This window comes from Lissotriton vulgaris, chromosome 5, assembly GCF_964263255.1.
Source record: "Lissotriton vulgaris chromosome 5, aLisVul1.2, whole genome shotgun sequence".
NCBI classification, from domain to species: domain Eukaryota; kingdom Metazoa; phylum Chordata; class Amphibia; order Caudata; family Salamandridae; genus Lissotriton; species Lissotriton vulgaris.
Window position 1 is genome coordinate 1,054,621,849 of NC_141693.1, and position 13,702 is coordinate 1,054,635,550.

Below are 13,702 nucleotides of genomic sequence, written 5' to 3' on the forward strand. Positions count from 1 at the left end.
TTCAAAACGCACAAGTTCCATGGCTTTATTGTATAGTCCTTCTTTTCTCACTGCCAAATCTTCAAAGGTGATGAGTCTTTCAGTTTGAACCTCTTGGATAGTAGCAAGATTTGGTTGTCTGCTACATCTTGGGAGTCCACTGGGCCTACTACTTATTATCCGCCACATGATGTGGTTTTACTAGGTCAATTGATACAGACCGGTTCTCCTTTCTTCCAGCAAGGGGCGGCAGTAACACTGTTCTTGATCCGTGGACTGCTAGTACAGATACTGGTTTTCTGTAAGAAGGCCCAAATTCCTTCTTGTCCACTATTTTTTCTCTGACCAGATCCCCAATCTTTGGAATCCAGACAGGTCTTACTGGGACAGGTGGTTTTTCTTCAGTGGTCGTTGGCTTTTGGCTGGTGTTGCTTAGACTTCTTCTTGTTTCGTTTAAGTCCTGTAAAACAGCCAAACGATCTTTGATATCAAAGGGATTTTGTTCCACTACTGAAGTATGACGATCGAGGTCTTCAATCATCATTCTAGTACCAAAAAGGATTTCATATGGAGTGATTACACCCAGAGAGTTTCTTGGCAGGTTATTAAGACTACGTTGGACACTTATTAGATGTTTGACCCACCCGTCACCCGAACCTAATACCCTAGCTGTTATAGATTGCTTTATGTCACGGTTTTTTCTCTCCACAACCGAATTTCCCTCAGGATGGAATAGACTCGAAAACCGCATTGCAACGCCCAAGCTGGCCATGGCCTTCTTGTAAGCCCTGGAGCTAAACGCAGGACCCTGGTCAGAATGTAGCGTGCCGATTGCGTATGTGCTGATAAAGACTCGCAAATCTTTTATAACAGTTCGGGCGTCAGCCGAGCGCTGAGGCCACATCCAAATGAATCTTGTACAAGAATCCATTGCGACCATGATGTATTTATAGTTACCGTCCCTCTGAAGGGGACCGCAGTGGTCCAGGTAAACACATGCTAATGGTTTATCTGAAATTAGAAGGGGCGTCTGTGCCGGGCGTTTCACTGTTGAAACTTTCATTTTCTGGCAGATTTCAATTTCCAAAACATAGTTTCTGGTTTGTGTCCTCATGCGCGGCCACCAGTATCGCTGTTTTAATAATGAAACTGTGGCAGAAACACCTGCGTGTGCAGAGGCAAGCCCTTCATGTGCTCCTAAGATTAGCCCTAACCTGTGTTCCATGTTTGGGATTACTTTATCCCTCACTCCAGGGATTCGAGCAAACGGAACATTATTCGCATCAGTTATATATGAGTACTTGAGTGGAAAGCCTTTTGGTAATGTTTTACCACTGTCTTTTATTGAAGCAGTGACAGCTTGCATTATTTCGCTTTCTATTTTTGTTTTTGAAAGAGTGATTCCAGCTACGGAAGTCGTTTGCACAGCTGCCTTCCCGGCTTCATCAGCCAATGAATTCCCTTCAACGTGAACGCCATCACGCTGATGACTCAGTGTATGGATCACGTGAGTCTTTTGTAGTTCTTTCTGTAAAAGAAGTACTTGTTCCCAAAGCATTTTAGGTTTAAAGCATTTTATTAAACATAAAAAACATGGGGAAGGGAAGTAGGAGGTTAAGTTTACATACAGTACAAAACGAGACATGTTGCAGCAATTCTGGTGGAAAGTGGGGAGGTCGGTAGTCCCGGAGGGGAAAAAGGCATATGCTGTAAGGCAATAAGGCAGTGCGAGTGACCCTCCAATAGTCCCCGACCTCCCAATCAAGGCTAAGCACGAGTAGTGTCCCGCAACACAGCGAAAACAACACACTCCCTCCAAGCCCCCGTCCCCAGAAAAAGAAAAGGAAGAAAACAATACCCCAACATCCCCGTCCAATAGCCCGTTATAAAAACATTCACCCCAAGCCGCCTACCCTCAACCCCCAGTCCCCCTGATCCCATCCCTCCTAATCCGCTGGAGCCACCGGCGGCGTCAGCCTAAGAAGGCGTAGGTACCTCGGACATGTGAGCTCGCGAAATTCCGTGGACAGCAGTGCCAAGAAAGGGTGCCAGAGCTCCTCGAACTGGTCTACATTCCCAGCCACAGTGAGCGACATCTTCTCCATACCCAGTACCTGCCAGAGTCTATGCAACCAGCCAGTGATAGAGGGGGCAGTGGGGGTGCGCCAGTGTACAAGGATATTTTGAACCGCTGAGCCTAGCGCAATAGCAATCTGCCTACCCCTGCGGGACTTCAGCGGGTACATCAAGTCGTTGGGAAGGCCTAGCAGGACGTATGCCGGGAAGCGCGGGAGTTCAACCTCAAAGTGCCTGTCCACCTCATCTAAGACCTCCTTCCAATAAGCAGACAGTACCGGGCACCCCCAGAGAATGTGCGATAGAGTACCCTCCTGTCCGCAGCCTCGCCAGCAACCCTTGTCGGTGAGTTTGTGCATCTCGTAGAGCCTCACCGGGGTGTAATACCAGTAGGTGGACACCTTGGTGAAGGTCTCCGTCAGCCCAGTGTGGTACGCAGAGTGCCTCGCCCGATATGCGATCTTGTCCCACTCCTTGTGGCTCAGGGTTCTGCCCAACTCCCTGTGCCAGCGCTCTCTCCCCGGGTTGTGGTAATGAAACGGCGGGGGTTGGAGAAATTTGTACAGATCGGTGATAAGCTTGGCATCCGAGGTCCGGGTCACCAGCCACCGCTCGTAAGGTGTGATTTGACGGGCTGCGACGTCGCACACTTGGGGTTGGAGAGCCCAGTGACGGACCTGCATATAACGCAGTCTGTCCACCTCCGTCAGACCAAATTCCTGTCGGAGTTGTTGGAAAGGGAGCACGCCCTCCGGCCCGTAAATCTGAAAGAGCACCCTGCAACCCGCACTCACCCAGTGAGAAAAAGCTCCCGGTTCTAGGCCCGGAGTAAAGTCTGGGTTACCAACTATGGGTGTAAACGGCGATGGGAAAGTAGTTAGCTCGCGGAGCTCACAAACCGCATCCCACACTCGCAGTGGAGCCCGGGTGACAAAGGAGGCGTAGAGATTAGCCGGGCGATGTGCGCGCCGCAGGAATGGAACCTCTTGAAGGGTGCGACCTGCAACCGCCTGATCTTGAAAGAGCCAGTGCTTGTCCGATTCCCACCTGCTCCATTCCACCAAGTACCGGAGTTGCGCCGCTTGAAAATACTTCCGGAGGTCCGGAACACCGAGACCCCCCGCCTCCGGGGCAAGCGTGGAAAGAACCCTCTTCATCCGAGGCTTGCGGCCCTGCCACATGAAACGGGAGATGTCAGCCTGCGCTTGCTGTATCCAACCCACAGGGGGCTGGAGAGGTAGAGCGCGAAAAAGATACAAGATCTGAGGCAGTACCGTCATCTTCACCGCTGCGATACGGCCCAGCCACGAGAGCAGGCCCTTGCCCCATCGGCCGAGTTCCTCCTTAATCTTCTTGCTAAGGGAAGAATAGTTGGCTTTGACCATTTCAGGCAGCGAAGGAGCAAGCAGGATCCCCAGGTAGGCACCGTGGAAGAGGACCACTGCATAGGGAAAAGACGCTGGAGGTCTCGCCTGGTGTCCGCGGAGAGCGACACATCCAGGGCAGCCGATTTGGACATGTTCATTTTAAAGCCAGCCACGCGTGCAAAGGCGTTCAGTTCCTGGACGCAAGCAGGGAGTGACCGCCTGGGGTCATCCAGGGTCAGCAGGACATCGTCCGCATATAGGCTAACAGTATGGGTATATTGACCCATCTTAACCCCAACAGCGTCCTGATTGTAGCGAATCCTCTGGGCGAACGGCTCCATATAGAGGGCGAACAAGAGCGGTGAGAGGGGGCAGCCCTGTCTCGTACCCCGCTCAATGGCAAAACTACTAGAGCTGTGTCCGTTGACTCGCACCGATGCTGACGGTCTCTTATAACAATTGAAGACCATGGTGCGGAACTTCTCGCCGATCCCCAGTTTCCCGAGAACCAGCTCAAGGTACGGCCAATGAACCCTATCAAAGGCCTTCTCCGCATCGACCGACAGTAACATCCGTTCCCCCGGGACGCGTGAGGCCTTTTCTAACACGTGCGCCACCCTCTTGGTGTTGTCGACTGTCTGCCTACTGGGCACAAAACCAGCCTGGTCCGCCTCCACCAGGCCCGGTAGGTGCAGTCCCAGTCTGGCCGCCAGGATCCCTGTGTAGAGCTTAAGGTCCACATTCAGAAGCGAAATAGGCCGATATGAACCGCACAGGGTCCGATCCTTCCCGGGTTTCGGAATAACCGACACCGTCGCGGAAAGAAGGTCCGGCGGGATAGCCCCCGGCTCAGAGAAGGAGTTGAACAGGCGAGCCAGGATAGGCGCCACAGTGGAGCAGAAGGTCTTGTAGAACAAGGCCGTGTAGCCATCCGGGCCCGGGGCCTTACCGTGCTTCAATCGTGCGATAGCGGAGATGACTTCCTCCACATGGATGTCCCTCTCCAGGTGGTCCGCCTGGGCGGGCTCCAGAGCCGGGAGGGTCATAGACTCCAGATAGGCCTCAGCTTCTCCCGGTGGGGAGGGTTCCGCGGCGTATAGCGCCTCGTAAAAGCTACGGAAGGAATCCGCCACATCCGCGTCACCGGAAACCGGAACCCCATCTGCACCCACTAGCTCCTTCACCACATTGCGTTGCTGCGCAGCCCAGAGCCGATGGGCCAGGAGCTTACCGCATCTGTCTCCGCCCGTATAAAAGGCATGCTTCAGACTCAACGCTGCGTATTCCGCCCGATCTAGATCTAGCGCAGAGAGGAGTTTCCTCGCCGCTTTCAGCTGCCTCCAAACTCGAGGAGCCCCCGTTCGGCGGTGAACCTGCTCAAGTTCTCTGACTCGCGCCGTCAGTTCGTCCCTCTTACATTGCCGCTCTCTGTTCTCCGCCGAGGAAATGGAAATAAATTCCCCCCTGAGGACCGCCTTCAAGGCTGCCCACTGCGTCGCTAGAGACGTGTCGGAGTTGCTATTGTGGACCAGATACTCCTGAATGACCTCCTCCACTCGCTTCACCACCGACTTCCTATGCAGAAGAGTGTCCCGAAGCCGCCACATCCCTCTGGAGGGGGGGGGCTGCCGGCCAAGCAAAGACTCCGGAAACCGGTGCATGATCGGACAGGGATAAAACCCCGATATCTGCCGCCGTGGCGGCCGAGCGAAGCGGTCCGCTCACCAAGAGGTAGTCCAACCGCGAATAAGTGCGGTGCGCGTGGGAGAAGTATGAATAGTCCCTATCGGTGGGGTGCATAGTGCGCCAGAGGTCATGCAGATCCATCTCCGCAATCCGGTCCTGCACCGCTCGGGAAAGCTCCCCCGTCTGCGGGAAGCGTTGGGCAGACCTATCCATAGCTGAGTCGAAGACCATATTTAGGTCTCCCCCCAAGACAACATGGCGATCAGGCGAGGCAGTGACGTCCACCAACACTGATTCCAGGAAACGATCCTGATGGTCATTCGGGCTGTAAACGGAGCCAACCGTGAAGGCGATACCCCCAAGCCGCATGCGATACACTAGGAGCCTCCCCTTCTGCTCGGCATATTTGTACAATACCTCGCCCCTGAAGGAGCTGGCTAAAAGAATGGCTACACCCGCAGTCTTGGTCGCCGCCGAAGAGAAGAATTGGGTGGGGAACTTGGCAGAGCGCAACCTGTGACAATCTTTGGAAAGTAAATGAGTTTCCTGCAAAAGGCAGATGTCCGCTTGCGTCCCCTCTAACAGGGAAAGGATCGCCCTACGCTTCACAGGGTTGTTCAGACCCTTAACATTAAGGGTCACCACCTTCAGCGACGGCATCGCTCCCAGGGGATCGAAGCGCTATGCAGCAAGCGAGGGATCAGCGGAGGGGGCGCGCGGGGCAGGGGCGCAGGGAAGGCCAGAACCGGCCTCTCGTGTGCATGGGCAGTATCGGACGGGACCCCACCGACAACAAACCAACTCCTAAGCCCTCCCAGAACCATCCCATGGCAACTAGCCAAAACCATAGAAAAAGAAAAACACCCCATTGTCTCAGTCCAGCCCGAACAGGCAAGTCTGCAGAAATCAAACAAGTGGACGTTCAGCCACTCACCTCCAACCGTCCCCTCCCAACCCCCAGCCCCAACCCAGCATCGTAGAGGCTAAGAATCTCTCCCCCCGGAGTGAAGTTAGGCCGTCATGGCCACGCCGTTGGATTCAGGCAAGGTCCTGGCCGCCGTTCTCAGGGCCTCCGCCATATCCGCCCTGATGGTAGGGGAGTCAGGGCGGCTCGCAGTCGCCGGCGATTGTCGCCTCCTCGATCTTCGCCGGCTCCCTCTCTCCGGACGTCTCCATGCGGGCGTCGCTCCGTCTTCTTCCGTGGCTGTGAGTCCCAACACCCCGCAGACGTCTTGGAGGGAGCACAGCTGATGTAACACCCCATTCCATCGGAAGATTAGACGGAAGGGGTGACCCCAGGAGTAGGGCGTCTCATGTTCCCGCAGAAAGTCCGTAGCGATCCGGAAGGTCCTACGCTTCTGCAGCGTGATGGCGGACAGGTCCTGGTAGAGCGCCACGGGCCGCTCTCTGAAAGTTAAAGGCTGCTTCCTGCGGGCCTCTGTCATAATGCGCTCCTTCAAAGGGAAATCTGGCAGGAACGCCAGAATATCAGGGGGGGGGTGCCGATGACTGGCGCTGTCGGCCCACTCTGTGCGCTCTGTCTATGCGGACCGGAAAGTCCGTGTCTTCTCCCAAAATCTCCCGGAACAAGTCCTGCAAATAGGCCACCAGGTCCGTTCCCTCATCCGCGGATGGGACACCCCGCACCCGGATATTGTTCCGCCTGGACCTGTTCTCGAGGTCCTCAGAGTGGGCCTGGAGCTCGACACACTGCTCCCGTAGGCGGAGAACGTCCTGCTGGAGATGGACTATCTCCTCATCGCGGCGCTGGGCCGCCGTTTCCACCGTGTCCACACGTTCGCCAAGGCCCTCGACCTCTCTGCGTACTTCTCGGACCTCACTGGCCACCTCGTTCTTGAGCGTCTGGAAGTCCTCTTTGAGGGAGCTGAATAATTCCTCCATGAAGGACCTCGTGACCGGTGGCTCGCCTCCAGTGGCGTCTGCCGAGGCCCGAGAGGACCCCGGGGACGGTTGTGTCCTGTCCCGCAGCTGCTGGGCCCTGCTGAGCATGTCTGGTAGAGTGCGGTCTCCCCTTTTCGCGCCTCCTCTCCCAGTCATCTTGGCCTCAGCAGTGGGCAAAGCTCAGGGCTGGCCGCTGTAGATGCGTCCAGTCGCTCGAGGGCACCAGATGTGAAGGCCCCGCCGGGGACAAGGGTGATGCGACAAAATGGCGGCGCAGGCCGGGGCAAGACGATCATAGAACCGACCAGGGTGGCAAACAGAGCCAAAGTCAGGGACCTCCAGTAGTTCACTCCCAGGGAAGGTAGTGCAGGAGCCAGGGTGAAAGTAGGCACCCGTTCGGCAGGGGCGCGGGTGAAGGTCGCCAGCTCCAGCTCCTCAGTGACAAGATGGCGGCAGGGCGGAACCTTAGGGGGCGGCCCAGGCCGGCAAGACCGCCGGCGACCCTCGGGCTGCAATGGGCCAGGAAAGTTCAAAGCCAGTGTCTCACAGTTGTACCAGCGGGTACACCCAGATCGGCCGCCGTTCAAACGCCTCCGTCTCCCGCCTCCAGGTTCGGGGTCCACGTCGTATCATGTACCGACATCGGTAGTGAAGGGGCAGGGCACCAGCGAGGGTCCAGGGTCCGCTGTGCAGCGGTGACTCCGGTCACGTAGGCCCCGGCCGGAGGGCACCCGCACTCTGCGGAGCACGTCGGGTCCGATCCCTCGGGATCACCAGCTTTCAGCACTCGGCCCAGCCGAGGCGCTCGGACAGCGCCGCAATACGCTCCGCCTCCCAGGCCCCTCTCCGTGGTCCGATCCAGGCTCTGCTCCGTAGTCCGATCTTTGAATAAACTTTCAGGGCACTTCCTCCAGGGCGATGGGAGTCAGAGTAGTATCAAAATGTGCCCCAGGAACTCCGGCACAGTCCTCTCGCCCGCAAAGCAGCCGCGGGGGGAGAGAAGCGCAGAAATCGGGGCTCGAGCTGAGCCGGGCCGGAGGAGCTACGGGAGGAAGCGTCCGCTCACCCCGTCATCTTGGCCACGCCCCCCCAAAGCATTTTATGCTTGATTGTGCCACCTTTTGCGTCTTTCAAACCATTTTGAACCCAGTTCTGCAGATATTCATTGTAAGACTGGACGCAGTAATATGAATCGCACACTATGAGTGTGGGGAATTCGTGATCGGTATTTTCCAGTGCCATCTTGAAAGCTTGGAGTTCAGCTCGCTGAGCTGTACAGTCTCCGAGAGATTGAGTTTTTGTGACCATAGGTCTGAATTTACCATCGCGCCAACGACCTTTAGCAATCGCGCACACTGCACTATAATCTTGTTTTCCCCCAATTGCAGGCTGTGCTGATCCGTCTGTATATATTATACAGCCGTAATGTTCTAGAGGCAGAATTTCAGTGGGCAGAGGACATTCTTGTTCGTATTGGAGACATTCTTGTGTCTTCAAGTAAAAGAAACGTCTGTCGCAGCAAGAGAATTAACCCATTGTATCCATGTTGGATGTAAAGCTTTTGCATTCGGAATGCTTGCCTTTGTCACTGCCTCTAAGGCAGGGACAAGAGTAACAATTTTTATGGGTTTACCCTGTGCGAGTGCTCTTTCTCTTGCCACTGCAGTTTAAACCGCTGTCAGAATTTTTTCTGTTGAAGTGAATTTGATTTCAGCTTTTGTGTACAAGTGTCATCGACATAAGATAATGCCTCATCATCATACGTTTGTAGTAACTCTGCTACTCTGGCTGAAAATAATCCAGGACTGTTCTTGAATCCCTGGGGGAGACAAGCGTTTTGTTGTGTCTCCATTATTGAGAAAGCGGTCAAGTACCTGCTTTCAGGTGCAATGTTTTGACAGAAGAAACCGTTTGAAATATCTAATGTCGTTTTGTATTTTTTTGCGAATGATGTTATTCATCAGTACTGCGCTGTGTGAATTTTGTTCTGAAAACGTCTGTAATCCAAGACTAGACGATATGTATTGTCTGGTTTGGAGACAGGAAATAAAGGATTGTTCATGGTGTTCCGCGCTACCGAGTGGGGCGCTTTCTGTTGGGGGTAGGTTCTACGCCCTGGCTGTTCTGATCTGAGGTATCTTACCTTTACCAACAGCCCCACGGGAACAGACTGAGATGCCCTTTAGGGTTATTTCTAGGGTCTCCCCTCTAAAAGCAGGACCACTTGGCCTGCTTCCTGATTGACCCAGTGAGGTTGTATCTATCTCTTCTTTTTTATCTTTCTCACTGTGTAGTACCTAGCACCCGAGGTCCTGAAGAATTGCCAGCAAGGCAAGAAACATGCCGACCTTTTTAGAGGGTTGAGTTAGTTTACTGTGCACCTCATGGTTCCTTTCTCCCCTCCCACCATTTTAACTAAGGGAGTAAGCCACTTGAATAAAGTCCCTAGTGTATTGACTCGCCTTTTTTAAACCTCACCATTCCCACACGACTACACCTTCACCAGACCCCTCACACGCACTCAAACCATTGGCTGGAACAAAAGATCTCCAACAAAGAGCGCCTATGGCGCCCGTCGGACATTGCAGCGCCAGTCTGACGAGGAGCAGGAGACCAATGATGAAGCATGACACCTAAGCTTCTGGGTGTGTGAGGTCTCCTGGTTCCAACAAGGGAACACCCCGTTCCCTGCTCTTGCTCTAATCCAGATTCACACACACATACCTCTTTTGTTGTCCCCGGGGAACTTTGTATTCTTTTTTGCTTAATAATCAGCTCCTTACCTTGATTTGGAATGAAGAAGGTCAGGCCCAGGACTCGATTTCCCAACAACCCGCAATGGTAGCTTGGAAACACTGGAGCTGGATTTCTCGGCAGGAGAAAAGACAGCGTCTCTCCTAGTGCGTCTGCTGGATGGTCGGCTTCCTTCGGCACTTGCAGTAGCAGGGCGCGTCGGACAAGTAGATTGTCGAACTGCTCCAAACCACTGTGTGTTTGCTATGGCAAGTGTGGGCATATTTATACCTTGAAGGTGCTGAGATTAACGTAAAGGTGGACATAATAACGTCATCAAAGAGTCTCAGTTCTTTGAAAACTCCATGAGTTGTTGGACAAGTCAGGGAAGACCCTAGCTGCTGAAGCCGAGTTTTCCAAGAAATCGTTGTAGATTTTCGGAACTAGTGGAAGTAGCCCTGCCGTATTTGGACTGCATGAGCTATGTCTAAATATGGTTATTATTCTTATGCCTGTATAAGGATATGGTGATTTACACCTATATAAGGGCATGAATCGGGAAAATTACAATAAGGTCCTAAAATGTTACACAACACCATTGCTTAGGGGTGACCTCATCTCTGCTGTCTGTTTGCCATTGTGTCTGTTACGTGTGGAATTTAATCGGGGCAGAGTTTTGTAATATTTGGTAAGTGCGAGAAACCATGCCCGGGGCCCATCCTAGGAACACACCAGAATCTCAAAGGGGGTAAAAGGCTGAGTCGCCCCTTGGGTTTTCAATGGTGTGTGCAGCCAGTGCCGGATCTGGAAGTATTATAGTCTAGTCTCTTCAGATAGGTGAAATTCCTTTTTACACAGTGATTTAAAATGGCTGCCTTAAAAAAGATCCCGAATTGTACGACACTCCCCTTCCGCCCACTTTAAAAAGGAATTTGGTACAGGGCTGGTGGGAAGTTTGGATTGCATGCCAAGGGTGTATTGGGGGATATAAAGGAAGTAAGGCCCCTAGAGATTGCGACCTTATATTAGATTTCCAACACTGTCTACATGGGGGTGGCTAAGTATGTGATGCGCTGTCGAGACCACTGTGGAAGTCATGCTAAGTCCCACAGGGGTTTGCAGGATACAGCCCAATCCATATGTTGCCAATGCTCCTCGCTCTAGCGGACTACCCACTCCGAGATGTATCGGAGATGTGACTCCCAATAGTATTCTAGAAGATTGGGTCACACTAACCCGCTTCTGTCCCGAGGTATCATAAGGAGTTTGTTTGGGAGTCTTGGCTGTTTTCCTCACCATATGAAAGTGGTTAGGTCTTGTTGTATGCTTGCAGTATTGGAGTGGGGAGCATTTGGAATTAATATAGTTTTTTGGGTAGGATTACTGTGAAAGCGGGAGCATGTCCTCCTGGCCCTCCCCTACCCGGGCTAGCCAGGTGTGTGGGGGAGGTCTCTCAGGGTCTAGATATTAGGGAGGAGGCCCACATGCAGCTCTGTTTGTCTCAGGCCAAGCAGAGAATGGGGGCAGGAGAAGGAGCCGATAGCGCTCGCCTCCTCTCTGCTCTTTCCAGGTGTCTCGGAGATCGGGCAGCAGCTGGGAGTTGTCCCCAAACGGATTTCGGTGCGACAAAGCTCCACACAGGGGCGGGCTGGTGCCCCCTGGTTCAGGCCACACTGCTGTTGGATCTCACCCCTGGGCCCGCACAGGCCACTTCTGTCCCCTGGACCACACTGAGTGTCACCCTAAGTGTCAATGACTGCCCCAACTTCCTCCAGATCACCCGGTGACCGCAAGCACAACAGACTTTCACGTGGGGGGGCAGCACCCCCGTTTCTGGGCTGCAGAGCCCCTGGTGCCACCTCCCTGCAGTTTGCGAAGGCCGCAGCAGGCTGCACCAAGCACAGGAGCCCCCCCCCAAATGGCATTGGTGATCACCGGCTCCTTCTGAAGGCCCCCCCCCTCCCCAGCTCAGCAGGTAGTGTTGCAGCTCCATCTGGTTCAATGCTTCTCAGGGATGCAGGATATCAGGTACCAGGTACCAGCAAGGTGTTTCAGAGGGATATGACCGCTATATTGTTACCCCATCCACGACCCCACAGGTCTGGATTTTAATATGCTACTGTACAAAAACTCAGACATGCATAAATACACATAGACTCTTCATACTGTGCCACTATGTAATGTCCTTATGTCATTGCAAGCTTGAGGAATAACAAACAAAAACAGGGCACATACATAGGGAGGCCAAGAATTATTTTCAGGTTGAGAATGTACATGTGGAGTAGTTAACTCCTAATACATTTTTGTGCAGCATAGTCTGCCTCCTTTTAGATTCATACCACATAATGTACAAACTATTTTTGTTTGCGGGCTTGAAGATATGGAGTATTGAGAAACACGAATATAGTGAAAAACACTAGCAGTGTTCAACAAATGATAAATAACAAACATGTATATATCCACTGGAAATGGGATGCCCGTCTTCTAATTATTTTTATATTTAATGCAAAAATCTATATTATGACGAAAATATCTTGTGGCGTAGAATGTTTAAAAATGCTTTAACATGTTTGTTTTTGTATTCTATAGCTCCTTGGTCAAGCTGCTAGAAACATGGTGATGCAGGAAGATTCAATTTTACATTCTGAAGATGTAAGGCATCTTTTGTTGGATCTCTTTCTAAATCACATGTGTATGTATTTACAGTGTACTTAACTATAATGTGCAGAATTATGACAGTCTTCATAAGGGGAATAGAAGTGTACATTATGTGGTCAATTAAAAAGCCTTTGGAGTTGCCAGCTTCCTGGACATGAAGTTAAGACTCTTGATGATAGTTGATCAGTAATCATAGCATTAGTAAAGCATACCCTTGTTTGAATCGCCCTCCAACGTGCATACAAGTAGGCAGGTGGTCTTAGTGGTTATAATTTAAATGAATCTGTGTTGCTTAAAACCTCATACAATAATTACTTTATTGCACTTGATTTCTTTAACACAAATCAAATACCCACGCTTATAATAATGATTGACGCTGAGAAAGCATTTGATCTCGTGAATTGGGACACTCTTTTTTACGGCCTCAGAAGGGTGGGGTTTCCTTCTCAAATCACTAACATGCTGTGTAATGTATATCGGGGGGCACAGACTCAGGTCTTTATAAATTCTTATTTAGCAGGGATGGTTGATATTAATCGGGGGACCCGACAGGGCTGTCCCTTATCCCCATGCTGTTTACTTTCTTTATTGAACCATTGGCTGTCAGGATTAGGACAAATTTGGAGATAAATGCACCAATAGTAGGAATGTCAAAATTAAAATTGTTTGCGGAAGACATCATTCTTTATCTTAGACCTGAAGAGCAGAATATCGAAACAGCGTTGACAGAATTCGTGCAGTTTTAATTAATTGGGAGATATAAAATCAATCGCAACAAGACAGACATGTTGTTGCTTAATACCTGTTGTGATATTGTCACGTGTAATTTTCAACGGTAAGGTCTCTCCCCCGACCCGATATCTGGGGATATGTCACCATTCGTTATGCGGAAATACCTAAATTGAATTATGAAGCAATGTTGAAAAAAAATCAAAAGCCTGCTAGACAGATGGACACTTACTCCTCTTACATTAATTGGCCATGTAGCTATCATAAAAATGTTTATTTTACCTTTATTGATTTTTCTTTTGACAAATGTCCCGATAAAAATGAACGCAACATATTTTAAAGAACTAGAAATAATATTTCGACAGTTTATCTGGAATAAGAAGGTTTAAAGGGTCAAATTTCCAGTGCTTCAACAGGATATTAAACAGGGGGGTTGGCACTGCCCCAGGTTCGAACATACTATAAAGCCTCTTTCTTGGATATGATAGTTCTTTAATTGATTGTAAGGGATGCTTGGATAGTTTCTTTTTTGATAAGATGGTACAGGAAGCTGGATCTCAGACACTGGTTTT

The 13,702-nt window shown here is 51.4% G+C and overlaps 1 protein-coding gene across 2 annotated transcripts in view; it reads left to right on the forward strand.

The window, feature by feature from the left end:
- Nucleotides 1-13,702, forward strand: part of BORCS7 (BLOC-1 related complex subunit 7) — a 76,504-nt gene that overhangs the window by 39,835 nt on the left and 22,967 nt on the right. For both annotated transcript variants that reach the window (XM_086922706.1, XM_086922707.1), the window contains exon 2: nt 12,333-12,395. In XM_086922706.1, coding sequence (XP_086778832.1) covers nt 12,333-12,395 — 63 coding nt within the window. The remainder of the gene's footprint in view (nt 1-12,332; nt 12,396-13,702) is intronic.